Source organism: Lepidochelys olivacea (genome assembly GCF_965140295.1).
Source record: "Lepidochelys olivacea isolate rLepOli2 genome assembly, chromosome: 2".
In the NCBI taxonomy this organism is placed as follows: domain Eukaryota; kingdom Metazoa; phylum Chordata; order Testudines; family Cheloniidae; genus Lepidochelys; species Lepidochelys olivacea.
This window is the reverse complement of record NC_140412.1, coordinates 182,549,629-182,566,309: the sequence shown is the minus strand read 5'-3', so window position 1 is coordinate 182,566,309 and position 16,681 is coordinate 182,549,629. Positions and strand designations below refer to the sequence as shown.

Here is a 16,681-nt window from a genome sequence, read left to right as displayed (position 1 = left end):
GTTTGCTTTGCTCAAAAGGGAAGATGAGGTTAGTGATTTTATTTGAGTCTTAAGTGGATTTTTGTTCATATCAGAGAACCAATATATTGTCCATCTGTTCAAAAGAATTCAATAAAACAGAATCTGAAGAACAGAAGAGAGACAGGTGGAGTAGCAAGACTGCATTGCTTGCAGAATTGCAAGGTGTTGGAAGACTGAGTTGTTGCAGAGCTTTGGGAGGGAATTGATGCTTCTCTAAACTTTACTCTGACCTATGCTGTCAGGTCCCTTACTGTCATGAGAACAAAATATTTCCATAATATTACCGTTCCTCCACTCCTTCCAAAGTCATGTAATTTGGTTCGTGGAATGTATATTCTCCACACTGATTTCCTTTCCTTTATTTATTTTTGATGGTTCCATTCTGATTAATATAGGTAACTTTAACATTCTGTAAATTCCTATAATTTCTGTAGACATGTTTGAGCATAATACATAAAGCTACAATAAATGAGTGTATCAAACATCTTTACAGAGACTAATCATTTAGTGGCTGTCTAGCACATAGCACTTTTGCGCCAGTGTAACTAAATTGCAAACTCCTAATATTAAACCAGTTTGAATCATGCTTTAACCAGTTTAGTTTAATTCCGTAATATACTGAATGAAGAAACATAAATGCAGTTTATTTTGGGGTATGGACTGGTTGATTTTAAATTGATTTAGGTACACGGGTGCACTTGTATGGTGGTGGGGTGGGGGAAGGTTATCTCTCCTCTCCCTTAGGGGAAAAGTAGTTCTTCGAGTGATGGTCCCTATTGTAGTACACTGAGCATTTACACATATGCACCATGCATCCAGATCCAGAGATTATGAAAGTAGTAGTGTCAGTTGCTCCATGAATCTGCCTGGGCTTTCCTCATGGTTTCATCCAAGGTGATAAAAGGTGGGACAGACCAACCTTGTCTCCAGTTTCTTCTCATTGCCACATGGTCCAGGTCAGAACTATTAGTGTCTTGTTGCATGTGATGCACTTTAAAAATAAACAATTGTACATAGTTAGTTTTAGAGTGGTTTACTGTTTTATTGTTTTTTATAGTAGTTTTTAGTAGTTTGGTAGTTTTAGGAGTAGAAGTGGGGGTCTTCTGGGGTAGTTTAGTTCCTTGTGAACCCCCCCTCCCCCCCCGCTTTCCTGCCCCTATACCCACGTGCAGGTACTGGACTCTGCTAAAAATCCCAAGCTTTAAAATCTGAGCCTCCTGCCCATGTTCTTTCTCGGTCAGAGACAAACATCATTGCTGCCTCTACTGCTTAGGAGAAGCCCACATTTCATCCATATGCAGTGTCTGCCAGACTTTCCCCAGCTGTACCTGAGACCTCTGGAAGCACCTCATGGAAGTTGCCATGAGACCTGATTTGGACCCTATTCAGGCAACCCCCTTCCTTCCCCCTGTAGATCGGTCTGAAGCTGCCAGGAGTGCACCTCCAGCTACTGAATCTGAGGCCGGAACTGGCAGTGCCACCAATACGGACCCTATGCTGGGGCCTACTCAGGAGGTAAGGAAGCATTCACATAAGCATGGCAGTAAGTCTTCCTCTAAGCCTAAGAAGAGAGAGACTCCTTCCACAAGTTCCAGTCATGGGGACGGAGTGTGCCCTAAAGCACACAAACATCTAAAGGAACCACACAAATTGATGGATCCACTGGTACCAGGTGTGGACCCACACATGCAGTCAACATTGGCATCCATCAGAGCTAGAGAGCCATCTTCTCCAGGAAGACCAGTGCTCCTGTACTTATTCCGCAGACTGAAAAAGTATCCTTGACTCCTGGGAGATCTGAAAAAGCCCCAGAGCCCCAGGAAGTGTTTGCGTTGGGAGAACCAAAGCCTTCACACTTTCTGGGGCCCTCTACTTCCAAGTAGAGTTTATCCTCACCTCCCCCCCGCCGCCCCGCCTCCGGCTCCAGCTGTGTATTTCCTTCTGTCGGTACTGCCAATGGAACTGGTCTCTGCGTTGTTTTTGAAGGAATCAGATGAGGGACAGGCACCATCCATCCCTTTCCACCACTACAAGTACAAATGGAGACTTTCTACATTGTGGCAGTATCCCCCACTCCAGCTGCCACAGAGCCACTGGCTTACTATGTCGTGAGGCCCTCTGTAACACCCTCTGGATCTATCATGCTGGCCTTATTGGGGATTCTGGCCCCAATATCCACCCTTGGAACCCGTCTGTTACATCAGTTAGGCTTCACCTACTTCACTGTGTCGGGTACCTTTGAGTAGATGCTCCGAACCAATAATGAAAGATGAGCCACTCAGTTGGGCTCTGACAGTACCCCTGGAACAGGAGAGATTCCTGTCATCCTCACCAGATCCTGCAGTGGCTTTGGCTTCCCATCCATCCCCTGATGACTATGGCCAGTCCCAGGAGCTCCTGTGTAGAGTGGTTGGAGAGCTGCACATTCCCCTGGAGGAGATCCAGGACACTCAGCGTAAGCTGCTGGACCTACTTCACTCACTTGTGTCGGGTAGAGTCAATCTACCAATCAACAATGCCATCCTTGAGCCAGGTAGAATGGTTTGGCATATGCTGGCCAAATGTAGGCCTACCCCCAGGGGAGCAGAAAATTGTTACTGTGTACCAGCTAAGGTCTGAGTTTCTCACATCCTCTTCCGACTTAGGTACTGCTTGTTAATCACCCTCAGTGGAATACAATACACACTACCACTTGAAGAAGAGGGGGTTACTTACATGTAACTGGAGGTTCTTTGAGATGTCTGATCCCTATCTGTATTCCACTTCCCACGCTCGTGCCCCTCTGCAGTGGTTTCCTTGGATTTGCAGTGGAGAAGGAACTGGAGATGCAGTCAATCCAATTATCACCTTGCACAAAACCGTGAGGTGAACCAAGGGCACATGCATGGACCAACAGACGCTACTATTTTCAAAATCTCTGGCTCCGGATGCATGGTACACATGGCTAAACCCTCCGTGGAATACAGATAGGAACCACACATCTCAAAGAACCTCCAGTTATAGGTGAGTAACCTCTTCATTTTACACAGATTAATATCTGCTAAATGAATAGGGAACTGTTTAAAAAACTTTCTAGACACCCAAATGGACTGGGAACAGTAAGCTGTGTTATTTTTGTTGACAACAAGGCATCCTTTCAACCACATTCTGTGTCTGTTGTTTGTATTCAGGCCAGAGGAAAGTGTTTGACCTCCCATTTGGAAGCTGCCTCTTTCACAGTGATGTTTATGACAATGGATCCTCTTTTGTTTATGACAACTGCACTATGTGTACCTGCAGGGTAAGTCAGCAACAACATTCCTATGCTGTGGGCTGTGGTTTTTATTGCCTAGGAGAGATGTTTGTAAGATTTGAGAACTACAGGGCCTTACTCTGTACTGATAAGTACCTTGTGTGGTCATTGACATCCAGACAAAGGGAATGTAAAAGGCTACCAAATCAACATGGTCAGATTTTACATGACTACAAAAGTGCAAGTTCAGAATTAGGCCCTGCTTGCATTATTAAACAAACACACTCTGAAAGATTTCCTGAATTCAATAAAATATTTTATTCTAAGCAGATCTGATCAAAGTAGCTATTAGCTACATTGGGTGGAAATGATTACCACAACACACGCAGATGTTACAATTGGGGGTGAACATTTTCCTAATAAATTAGTGTCCCCTTTGCTTTTCTTCTGTCCTTTTGCTCAGAATTCTACAGTAGTATGTAAGAAGAAGTGCTCACCTCCTGGAGAATGCAATAAAAGCAAGGAACACTGCTGCCAGGAGTGTGTCTCGTACGTCTCTCCTGACGAACTGAAAGTGTGCAAATTCGGGAACAAGATCTTTCGGGTAATGTTTTGGGTGTGGCTCAGTAATAGGTATCATTGTAATAGCTGAAATAGCACTGGATTACTATAACTTAGTGTTGGGGCTTGCTTTTTAGCAGAATTTTCATTATGCTTATTGCCAACAGGTGCACATTTTTAATAGTGAGACTAATTAACCATTGGAACAATTTACCAAGCGTTGTAATGGATTCTCCATCACTCACAATTTTTAAATCAAGATTGGATTTTTTTCTAAAATATATGCTCTAGGAATTATTTTGGGAAGATTTGTGGCACTGTGGTATAGGAGGTCAAACTAGATGATCAAAATGGTCCTTTCTGGCCTTGGAGTCTATGAATCTATCAACAGAATAGCTTGGAGGCAAATATTTGAAAAAATTGCCATCTGCTGTTGTTTTTTTATGGTTGTGTAAGTTCTGCTGACAGAAAAAAATTAAAATTAATTTCTTCTATACTTGGCATGCTGTCTCCCTCTCCCCAAACAGAGAATCAGGTTGCTGCTTCATGCTGAATAATGCATTTTTAATCAGAGGGTTGTGCTTCCCCTTCCCAAACAAATTCTGATAGTCATAGAAAAGGTATTTTTCAGTGGTCTTTATCAGCTGAGTCAAAAGGGAGCCTCCTCCAGGTTGAGCCAGTAGGAACTGTGCTAAGCTTGTCGCAGCTGGAAGTTTTGAATATATTACAGTTCACAGCTATGTTACAGACCGTGCTTCCTACACCCCACATTGGAACGCCATGTAGCAATGATCTCCTCCTTCTCTCCCAACTAAAATTTGTAGATCTGTAATGATTTCTTGCAAAACAATTCTTATATTGCCAGGTCCCTGTTTGTTTTTTCAAGCTGGTGCAGCTTCTTTCACATTGTGTTGGAACAGACTCTGTCACCTTGTTGGCTATCTGTGAAATAAGAGAATCAGATCAAATGTTAAATCCCTTGAGTACACTAAGTTTACTCATTCCAAATTGCTTTTCATTAATTCTGTTTTACTTGTATGTAGCAGAAATGTTTATTCTGTAAATTATATGTGAACAAACACCATGCTTAATAGGTGCAAAGAAACTACATTTGATCTGACTAGAACTTAGATAATGGCACTATTATATTTCAGGTATGAATATCTACTTCTTGAGCACCCAAATGAAATTCTCTGCTTCTTGTGATTTATTTTATTTTGCTAACAAGTGTTTACAAAAACACAAAAAAGGGGTGTGTGGGAACTGGGTCTGATTTTTACCTTTTTTATACAACTGTTGGGAATGATTCTAAGTCAATGGAGTTACATAAGTGTACAACAGGTGTGAGATCACAATCAGGCAACGGTTGTGTCTTCTTTTAATTGCTCTCCTGCTTGGAGATCATTTCTTTTGCTGGTGTCTGTCAACTTATGCTGCACCAAAACAGTTAGGCAATTCTGCATCACCTCAGAATAAAAGACAAAGCAGGACAGCCCTTAAAAATCATGCGGTGCATAAAAAATCATAAAATTTGAGCGTGCTTTCCCTCTGATCCCAGCCCTGAGAAACTTGAGTGTAGGTGGATGCACAATCACTTTCTGTCCTCTTGGACTGCCTCTACTCTCTTTCTGTCTGCCTGCCCCTCGCCCTTCCTCCTCAAGCATCCTGTAAATAGAAGGCTTGCACAGCCAGGCTCTCCATGGGCTAGCACAGGACTATATGTGGGTGAGGTGGAATGATTTAGAAACTGCACTTGTCAAATGCCAAGACATGTAGAAAGGAGCCAGGACAGTTCCCCATACTTTCCTGAGTATGTTAAAAACAATATGAAGAGCATTCTGCTGCCCACTTAATACATTTTTAGAGACACAGGCTGTCTTCTGGAAGAATACCATTCCTGCTATACATTTGGGTAGTTTAGTATTGTATCTGTTCTAAACATTTTCAGATGTTTAGCAGATCCAGGGTCTGCGAAATCACTGTAAGTAATCTGAATAAGAATGCATGAATTCTCCATTCCTGTGGACCCAGAATGATGCCACATCTGGGAATAAATTCACTGTATTCTGGCATCTTAACGAAATGATTTAACATGCAATAACTTAAACATGTCAGTTATCTGAAGGTAATGAATCAGATTTTTCTAATTATGTCAGCTTAAATGAAAATTCACAATAGGTGTGATCACATCCCACTGGTGAGAGAAACAATACAACTAATCAGGTCATTCAAGGAAAAAGAAAACATGGACTTGGAAGAATGATTTTCTAACCTGAAGGATCAGAGGGAAGAAATCCCTGCTCATCTTCATCTTTAATCGGACTGGGTGTGGATGAGCACCTCATAATAATTTAGACTAAACAATGATGTAACTCCAAAAGGGAATGCAGTGCTTTTCTGTGCAATGAAAATGATACATTGTTGGAATAGCTTCCTTCCGCCACCCCAGCTGATAGCTATATCATGTTCTCCCTCCTGCAGGACGGAGAGATGTGGTCCTCTGTTAACTGCACCATCTGTGCTTGTGTGAAAGGCAAGACAGAGTGTCGCAAGAAGCAGTGCATTCCAGTCAACAGCTGCCCTCATGTGAGTTTTTAATGGAATATGTTCTCCCCCGCGACCCTCATTTATCTTTGTCAGTGTTTCTCAGTCGAACTGGTGTACACAAAGCCTGGGGAAGAGGGAACCGTCAAAAATTCTAGGGTCTATAGTTGACTAGAATTCTCAATTGTTTTGTGTAGTGTTGTTGTAAACTGTGTTGGTCCCAGGATATTAGAGACAAGGTGGGTGAGGTCATATCTTTTATTAGACCAACTTCTGAAATGTTCTGTATAAGCTTGAAAGCTTGTCTCTTTCACAAACAGGAGTTGGTCCAATAAAAGATATTAACTCACCCGCCTTGTCCCTAGAATTCTCAAAGCACTGTAACATCTCTTTTCAGGCTAGTTCTGTCCTCAGGCCTCTCTCTTTGCTCTGAAGGTTCCCGTGCTTTTGCTCCCCCTTTTATATCTGAACCAAAGCTGCTCTCTCTGCTCCCAGGCTTACTTCTCTCTCTCACATACTCAATAGCTTTATTGGTGTAGCAAGGTTGCCAAAGTCAATAGATCATGCTTGTGTACTATGGAGATGTGCAGCAAAGGTTGTGTTCACTTTTTCAATACAGCTGGAGGTAATCATTTTGTTAGGCATGAAAACAGAGAATGAGCTCAACCAAAACTATGTCACTTTCTCCTAAGGTGGAGACTGATTTTTTTTTTTTTTTGGTGAAATTTCGAAGTGAATCCAAAGATTAGTGTAGTCTCCTATTATTTAATTACTTTAAAAATGATTCTTTAATAACATTTGGGCTGATGTCTAACATTTTGTGTTTTGGATGCCTGTCATTTACAAATTACTTAGTTTTAATAGTGCAAGCTTTCAGGAGAAGCAGAGCTAAAATGACATCTTATGCAGAAAGTCGTTTTAAAACAACCTGCTGAAGAGCCCTCCAAGTTATTAGTATTACTCCTTCTCAGTGTTTCCTTCTCTGTCATGGAAGCCAAAAGGAGAAAATATTAGTCACAAACACCTGTGTATAAAATTTTCAGTGAGAAACTCCTGTGAATAAGAATGTGTTTTGGTGAGTTTTTGACAGCCCAGGGCAATGGTAGAGGTGTTTGCTTGTACTTTGGATCTCCAAATGCTACAGAGGCAGGGTCACTGCACCAGTGAACCTTCAGAACTCTCTGCAGTAGAGGCAATCTTTTCCTGCTCATTTTTGGTGGTTCACAGGAGTTCAGTCCTTCTGCCATGGGCCTCCTAAGCTTCACAAGAGAGAAGCTCTGCTACTGTATACCTTAGAAATTGTGCACTAATGCAACGCTTCTGGGAATATTAGGAGGTCCCTCAGGCAGTTCTTAGGGAGTGCATAGGAAATGAATACCAGGGACCACAGAAGACTTTTTATCTAGCACATCAAGTTTTCTATGAGAATTCTTAGGAGTGTGGCAACACAGAAAAAAATTGGTGCCTCTCTGTAGTGTCCTACATTTACCCAATTTAAGCTTTTATGGCTCCTCAGAGCTCAGGTTGCTAAAGTAATTTAATACGACCTGTCTGCGAAATACAACATTACACTATATTTCATTTAAATAAACTTAAGAATTGAAAAGACTGGAAATGATCCATTAAGGTAATAAATAAATGTACTGTTGCCCTTGCTGTTCATACAATCAATTAAGAAAAACAATGCCACATGAAAATTCACCTTATACATTCTTATAATAGCTTTAACTCTCTGATCTATGAGGCACACTTATATGCTCTTTCAACATTTTCATACTACAGTTCTATCATGAGAGGTGTGAGTCCTAGACTGATAAGTGAAGTCAAGGGAAAAAGAGCAAAAAGAGTTAGAAGTCCTCCATTAAAAATATAGAAAATAAAGGATTTAAGAAGCATAGGAAGCATGTAAATTTAACTTACAAAATGCCATTAGTAGCTTTATAAGAAATAAACATCCCTGTTAGGATAGAAAGGCTTTTACCTGAAACTGTTAACTAAGTTGTACCAGCTCTGGGTTCTAGCTGGGGTTGGAATCTCAATCCAAATTAAGCTTCTGAAACTGGGATGGGTTCTCAGGAATGGAGTAAACTCCCAAATCTAGAGTAAGCTTCTGAACTAAACTAAATTCCCAGGCTGCTGCAGGCTTCCGAATAATACTAAACTTCCAAGCGGGAGTGAACTTCTGAACTATGATACACTCCTAGACTAAAACAAGCTCCGGAGCTTAAACTAAAGCCCCAAACTGAGTTCCCAAACAAGAAACAGCTCCTCCTCAGGGCTAAAAAAGAAAAGCTGTGCCATCCCTCCGTTCCTAATAGGTTCTAACCAAGCCATCCTGTCCCGGGATTCAAAATGAAGTCTCACAGTCTGCAGCAAACACTGTTGCCTTTCCCAGCTCCAAAACCTCCCAACCAACAAACCAACCAAAAAACCAGCCCTTCACCAAAACATCACCCTAATGTAAAAACACATTATTCTCAGTTTTTTTTTCAGGATAAAGAATATTAGAAGGAAGAAAGGAGAAAGCAGCCCTATAGTGTTGGGTTCTAATTTTCTCTCTCTCCTTAAGGAATTTTAAAGCAAATAACACATGTTACTCATTTGATCCTTTCACAAACCTACCTTGTGTCGAGGCTGTTCTGTCACAAAGCTATACTTTGCGTAATACAAGATATAGGTTTGGTAGTGATGTGTTTGCTGCAAGTTTGTAAGTATACTATGAGCTAGGCTGAAGAAAAATTGTACAAGATAATACTGTATTGTTTAAGAAAAAATATGGGTAGGACCTTTTCCTTACTAGCTCTGAATAGCACTCTAGACCATTAGACCCACACTTCTGGGATTACTTGTGGAGTAAGGCACAGCTTGGTGCGAGTAAGAGTGGCCTCATGTGAGCATGCCATTAAATCCTGTGTCATAATGCACACATACAAAGGTGAAAGAGTTAAGGATTTGCAGGCAAGCTTACATATTTATACCTTGACTTATAAAAGCTTAACTCTTCAGCTTTAGCATTCTGTTCATGAAGTTTTCCTGATGCAATATTGATTCATTCATCAACCTAACTCTAAATTAATTAGGACTTTTCTATATGACTCGGAACAGGCTTCACACCGGTCAAGCTGTATATGTTTTTTATACCCAGTAACCACTTGTATTATTGTCTGGACTGGGGGCAGATTGCCACATTTTGTGAGACATTGCTTTCATTTTTCCCAAGGTTGTACACATTTTTTCTTACTTTTTTTTTTTAGTATCAAATCTTTTACTATTTCTGATAATTTCAGGAAGTGCCTTTCTGAGTTTCTTTCATTTGCACACTGAGGCAATATATGTGTCTCTATTTTAATGCCCTTGAGCAACACTGATAGCAAAGTCAGCCCTGCTTTGGGTTTCCAGTGAGTCTTTTAGCTCATGGTTTCTGTTTCCACTTTCTCATCACTGATTCTGCAGGCGCACTTCCTCTGTTACCTTGGACTTCATTCTGCACTGTACTGAGCATGATCCAGCAAAGCATTTAAGCATGTGGGTAGTCCAGCTGAAGCCAACAGGCATGCACATATGTTTAAAGTTGAGCATGTACTTAAGTGCTTTACTGAAATGGAGTAAACTCATCCTCTTCAGGATTGAGTCCCTGTAGATATTCTCTAACCCTCTTCTTTTCTAAGGCCAGGTCTCCATTACAAACATATATCAGTATAACTACATTGCTCAGAGGTGTGAAAAATCCACACACCTGAGCGATGCAGTTATACCAACCTAATCCCCAACGTAGACAGTGTATGTCGACGGTGTATGTAGATGGTGTATGTTAACAGGAGCTTCTTCTGTCAACAATGGTACCGTCTCTCGGGGAGGTGGATTAACTACACTGATGGGAGAAACTCTCCTGTCAGTGTAGTAGCGTCTTCACTAAAGCACTACAGGGCTCAGCTTCACTGCTGTACATGAAGATAAGCCCATATTCTCCTTACTTACTCCTTTCTCCTCTCCACAGTCTTTACTCTTCCAAGTTCTTTGCTTCCTTTATACCAGCTCCATTCTCTCTCTCATTATCGTTTTCTACCTTGCTGCTGTCCTCCTCACACCATCAGGACATTAGGACATCACACCTCTAATTAGTGATACCAGCCTGGGCTAAAGCTGAGTTGCTATAGATATGTTTCTTCCAATGCGACTATGAAAGCACATGGTGATTTTGAAGCATAAAATTGTCTTTGAGCACCATTTCCACAAAATAGTTAATCGAGCTAAGTTCATTGCACACGAAGCCTTTCAGAGGATTTGATTCTGTGGATAAATTTTGAACCCGTGAACTTCATGTGAGTTTAAAATTTATTCACAACACGTTCTCCCTTCCCAAGCACAGACAGTGTTTAATTTTATACACATCTGTTATTATTACAAACAAAAAGTTGCTGTTTTTACTGCAGTGCCAAATGAGGCACAAAAAAACAACAGCTGTTGCTATTGCACAACCAATCAACCCTCCCCCCTCAAGCCCTAATTATTCTTGCCTTTACAAAAATCCCCCCTCAAACATAGACTTGAAAACTCATGAAAAAGAAGAAAAATTCTAGAAAATAAAGAGACTTGAATGCAGTCTGCTTATAAATATTCATAGGTAAAAATGGGATCACATCACTTACCCCACTCCTTAGGGAACCCACAGCGCTAACGAACTCTTGCAGCACATGTTAGCAATAATGGGCTTCCTTATTGTACAAGACAAAAACAGGATCCCATGCCAACATAGTGGCTCAAGTAACCAGGCTCAGCAGGCTGCCTTGCAGATTCCAATTTCACTTGAATTCCTGCCATTTCCAGCTTGGCTGATGATTTCAACTCTTTTATTGAAACGGAGAGGTAAGAATATTCAGTATAATGTATGGGCATTAAGCTGCATGTCTCCCATTAATGCTAATAAGGGTTGCCCAATTAAATCTCTCTGTATATTATTTTGGGGGTTTATATGGCATTTAGTTAAAGGTGTTTAAAAGTGTTTTATTATAACAGGTGCTTGAGAGACTCAGAATCACAGTCTGGTCCCTGGTTGTCCCAATTTTCTGGGAGAGAGGTAACCTGCATGAGCTTGGTACCTGCTGCTGATTACTTCTCCATTCTCACCAGTTCTTGTGCTCTGGCTGGTGTACTGAGAAGGGCAGAGCCAAAGCTCTGTCTATTCACTGCCCAGTTGTAAGACAACCAGAGTAGCAGCCCTTCAGAGGCTGCTCTCCCCTTCCATGAGCTGCTATCAGTGATGTGGAGAGCCAATGCAGGGGAGTAAGGAAGTTCCATTTGCCTCCTTGCATGGGTATGCTGGGTAACTTACAAAGCAGTTTCCGTTATAACCACCCTAGGTTTCACTAAGGGTTTGTCTACACAAACAATTAGTTCATGGCAAGCTGGGCTGTGAATCTACCCTGCAGTAGCCTGCTGCAGACTAACTCTTTGTGTTGGACAAACCCTCAGAAACATCCACCTTCCAGGTTGAGATGTTCCATGTTTATTCTCAACTTGAAGGTGAGTTTCAGCAAATTTGAACTAAATCAATTAGGCCACTTTTTTATTCAGTGAAGATTTTAAAAGAACACATACACGCGTGCACACACAAACAAAAGCTCATATTTCCTAATTCTAGCAACTTCTATTTGAGACAGAACTATTTAAACACACCCACACCCACAACCCAAAAAGCCTTGGCCTGGGTAAAGTGTATTGAGCCTTTGCTCAATATTACTAATATTGGACCAAAGTCTTTGCTGATGTAAATAGTACACCCGTTGGCTCCAGCAGAGAATTTGGTTCACTATTTCTAGTTTAGTAATATGATTTTGTAAGGGATATCACCGTATTTATCCTTGGAAGAGAATTTGAATAAACTTGATTTGTACCAGTGAGATCTCTTCCTTGTATTTGTAGCTGAATGAATGAGTCTTTTTACTAGGGATTTCCCATAAGCAACTGAAGGGATACAAGCAATCTGCATCAGAAATGAACCATATGTATTTTATGGGGAAAAGGTTGGAGTCTTAGTTATATAAAACAACTAGTCTACTTTAGATAGCCATGAATACATGTGTACAAATTCCCCCCCCCACCCCCGCCCCGCTCTCTCTCTAAGAGAAAAGTAGCAACAGAGAACCCTTTGAGTATTTTATTTCTTAGGGGACTGCCAGGAAGCTTTTTGAATAGTTCTGTCTGTTTTTAACACCTGATATTTGAAGCTGTAACCAGGGCATTGAGTTCAAACACAACTTGAACTATTTTCAAAGGTTTATCCAGCGTTACAACATAACAGTCGTTGCTCCAAAAACTCTTTCATTAAGCCAGTCTATCTTTTTTCCCTATTAGGGTAAGATCCTGAACAGAAAAGGATGCTGTCCTATTTGCACTGAAAGTGAGTAAGTTCCTTCTTCACATTTTAAAAGTTCTCTTTTATTCTATCAAGAAAGTGTTACAATTGAAACGTGCTCGCATTTCATCTCCCTCTTTTTTGAGGAGGCATATGCAGGCGCTTTTAGCAGGGGACAGAGTTAATATAATATCTCCCATAAATTAAAAATAAAATATCTGTCAAAGGGAATTTTTAATCTTCCAATTACCACCTTTTGTGTGTGTCAAATTAGAGGAAACATTTCAGATATCATGCTCCAGGTCCTTCATGTTGATTTGTGGGAGTCAGAAAAGGTTTGCAGAAGTCAAACAGGAAGTCTGTGGCAGAGATAGGGAATACAATGGAACACAGGCCTCTTGATATAATTCTGTGCTTTAGCCATAGCATCATCCTTTCCCTCTCATAGCCCTATTATCAAAATATTTAAGCATCCCTATTCAGCAAAGCACGTAAGCCCATACTTAATGTAAAGGTAGGCACATGGTTAAGTGCTTTACTGAATAGGGATGCACTGCTGAATCAGGGCCTTAATACTTTATAACAGAGCAGTCCAAAAAACTAAACATAATTTCTATGGAAAATGTCTGTTTTTGTCTAAATTTTTTAATTTTTTGAAATTTGCCATCAGCTGTACTTTATAATCATTTATGTTGGCTGCTATCAGATTATACACATGATGTACAATAAGTCATTACTTCTTCCACTATGCATCTCAAACATACTGAGGCACTCTTAACATATTGCTGTTAGACATGTTTAGAGCAATTGTATAAACACCACTTGGCCTTAGTAAAGGAATTTATGGTTGAATTGGTGTCATGGTAATATCCTGTATTTATAAATTAATCCAACATATCTCTTACCATATGTCCAGTTTTCAGTACTCCAAGGCTAGAATGAGTGATATTGATAGCTCAGTGGTTTGAACATTGGCCTGCTAAACCCAGGGTTGTGAGTTCAATCCTTGAGGGGACCTTTTAGGGATCTGGGGCAAAAATTGGGGATTGGTCCTGCTTTGAGCAGGTGGTTGGACTAGATGATCTTCTGAGGTCCCTTCCAACCCTGATATTCTATGACATTGGTCATAGAAATATGTGACATATACTCAGAATGAGAGACAGTAAAGAGGAGCAGATGGAAGGATCTTGAAATGAAGCAGGTTTTGCTTTAACGGATATAAATTTTTCATTTCAAAGGCACAGAAACCTTCAGAGCCCTGGGTTCAAATACAACCTTTCACAAGTGCCATGAATTTGGTGACTTGAGTCTTGCGTCTAGTGGTCACCTTGTCAATTACAAAATCACAGCATGACTTGACCGTATGGGAAGCTTCCTGTAGAAATTCTTAGTCAATAATTAGTAGTAAGGCAACATCAGGATCATTTGAGAGGGAAGTAAATTAAAATCTTAAATGGATGATGCACCCCGTAATTCACTATCATTGAAAGCCTTCTTGAGTTGAACTAAAAGTATTTGCAAATGGACAGTGTGCCCTTCTTCTGGAGATGGATAAAGGGGAGAGGGTGAAGTCATTTTTTCAGAGCTATTTTCATTGAATTACAAGGTGTTCTGTTCTCCAGGTGCCAGGGGAATTGCTATTTTTATTTAAAATAAAAATAATTAAATTAAGATTAAAATGACTTTTGAAGGTTACAAAAGACTCCGTGGTGATTTATGTAAGCAATAACCCTCAACACAAGTGAAACTAAAGGCCAAGTGCCTTCACCAGTGAAGAAGAGTGTGAAGCTTATATACCTGCTGTTATTGAAGTACCAGCTGTAGCTCATCAAGTGACACCTTACTTAAGAACAGAGTAGCCAGGCCCTGGGCAAGTACACAGACAGGGGAGTGCTAAAGAAACCATGCCCCTCTTGCATTTTGGGCCTGATTCAACTCCTCCAGAAGTCAGTAAGTGTCTTTCCATTCACTTCAATGGACTGTAGATCAGGCCTTTTCTGGGCAGGGCTCGGGAAAACGGCACTCCCTCCTAGCAGCTGTAGAGTTTCTAGCCAAAACAGACAGAAGGGGAGTTATGGCCCCATCCCTTCTGCCCACACTGGCTGGCAGAGCTGCCTGGATGCAGAAATGGGAGCATTTTACATTATCCTAAAAGTTGGTGCAGTCGGCATGCTCCTCTGGGCCGACTGAAAGTACTATTCTTCTTGGATCTCCCTTTGGGATGGTATGTCTCAGCACTGGCCCCAATACTGAGGGGCAAATATCAAGCACAACGTAGCTTTTATAGAATAATTTTTTTAAAATTAACTAATGAGTTCCGAACTGTATAATTATAATGCAAAGTGCCAGATCATCAGAGGCCTTGCAACAGCAGCCTGCTTCTGATAAGATAAGATAAGATGTACACACATTACACCTATTAATACACTAGACATTTCTGGCGGTTCTAGCAGATGTGATTTCCCAAAGCAAAAACAACACAGGAGGTACAAGAACACACTGTGCTCAGGAGAGCTGAGTACTGATGTGCATAGCCAGTTTCTACAAACTGGGTCCAAAACAGTCATTGTTAAAAGACACATTTTTTTTTTAGTTTAAAATGTATTTTTCAAAACAGTTTGCGGCAGAGAGAAAAAGTACCTAGTCTCCTAAAGGGGTAGTAAGTCCCTTTTGTCTATTGCTGCTAGGATTAACTATAGTTAGTTTTGGCACATCCTTTCCTAAACTCCATGGCTGGTGTACAGTTATTACTAATTAAACACAGTGGTCAGACCAGTGGAAAATGTCGTTTAGTTCAACAGTTTAGTTTATCCTGTTGTAAAAGTGTAATGAAATATGGTCTTTTGGGCCTGGTTTACAAAAAGTGCCACTGACGTCAGTTCCATAAATTAATAATCCTATGTTATACCCAGATCATTTTCATATACTCCGCAACTGCCACTAAACTACGTTCAAATGATATTAACAATCTAACCTCAACCCAAGACTAAAGGCAAGGAAATTTGGAATTCAGGTTAAATCTCTCATCCTTGCTTGGAAGGACTCACAACACTTGCTAAAGTTGTAGAGGGCATAGGCACTGTGAAAGCTTCCCACCACAGCTCTATGGATATGCTTTAATCCTGATCAGTTATCACGTCTGCTATCATGACTGAGCCACAACCTCTCTGTACTTCAATTTACCTGTTGTACCTGCCACAATTTGGTGCTGTGTGGTTTCATTAATTAAGATTTTTAAAGCCACTCTTAGATCTTCAGATGAAAAGTGCTATACAAGTCTACTAGTATCGTTTATTATTATTCCAGTTATAGGCCTTTTCTGGGCAGAGTGTGGCAGTCATGCCAAATCACTCTGTGATTTTGTAATTGACAAGTCATCACTATAGGCAAGAGTGAGGTCACGAAATTCTTGTGACATGTCATATTAGAATCCAAGTCTCTGGTAGTAACAACTGGTACCTTAATTTAGTATAGTACATTGCTCCCTTTTATAGTAATCACTTTTTAAAAAACTCCTCTCATGGAAGTGTGTATCAACAAAATAGACTGCAAGGCTAAATACCTAGAAAAACTGCATGCGATTTACCGATACAGACTTTTCAGCTGTCATGGTCTACTGCATGAGTATGTAATTAGACAAATCTGAATAGCAATTTTATTTATGAATTAGACCATATCTTCTCCTGTGGAGTTTTGTTTTGTTTTTTCTTTTTCTTTTGACAAAAACACCCTACAATGTGCATTATATCAAGCTGTACCATGGGGCAATTATGATGAAAGTATTATAGGGATTAGCATTTTTAAATTAAAAAATGAAATTCTGTTGTGCATGTGCCGTTAATAATTTGCCCCATTTAATTTAGGGCTTAGTTTACCATTTGGCCTAATTACATTCAAAGTTTCATTTTGGTTTTAAAAAGCTGAGTCCTTTATGAGTTATAGATGTACAAATAAATCACCTTAACCAG

General features: G+C 40.4%; 1 protein-coding gene across 1 annotated transcript in view; it reads left to right on the top strand.

Annotated features, from left to right (window-relative positions):
* The window catches only part of BMPER (BMP binding endothelial regulator), a 187,207-nt gene that overhangs the window by 104,738 nt on the left and 65,788 nt on the right, over positions 1–16,681 (top strand). Inside the window, exons 8-11 of the mRNA XM_084619654.1 lie at positions 3,192–3,301; positions 3,717–3,857; positions 6,296–6,400; positions 12,713–12,758. Coding sequence (XP_084475780.1) covers positions 3,192–3,301; positions 3,717–3,857; positions 6,296–6,400; positions 12,713–12,758 — 402 coding nt within the window. The remainder of the gene's footprint in view (positions 1–3,191; positions 3,302–3,716; positions 3,858–6,295; positions 6,401–12,712; positions 12,759–16,681) is intronic.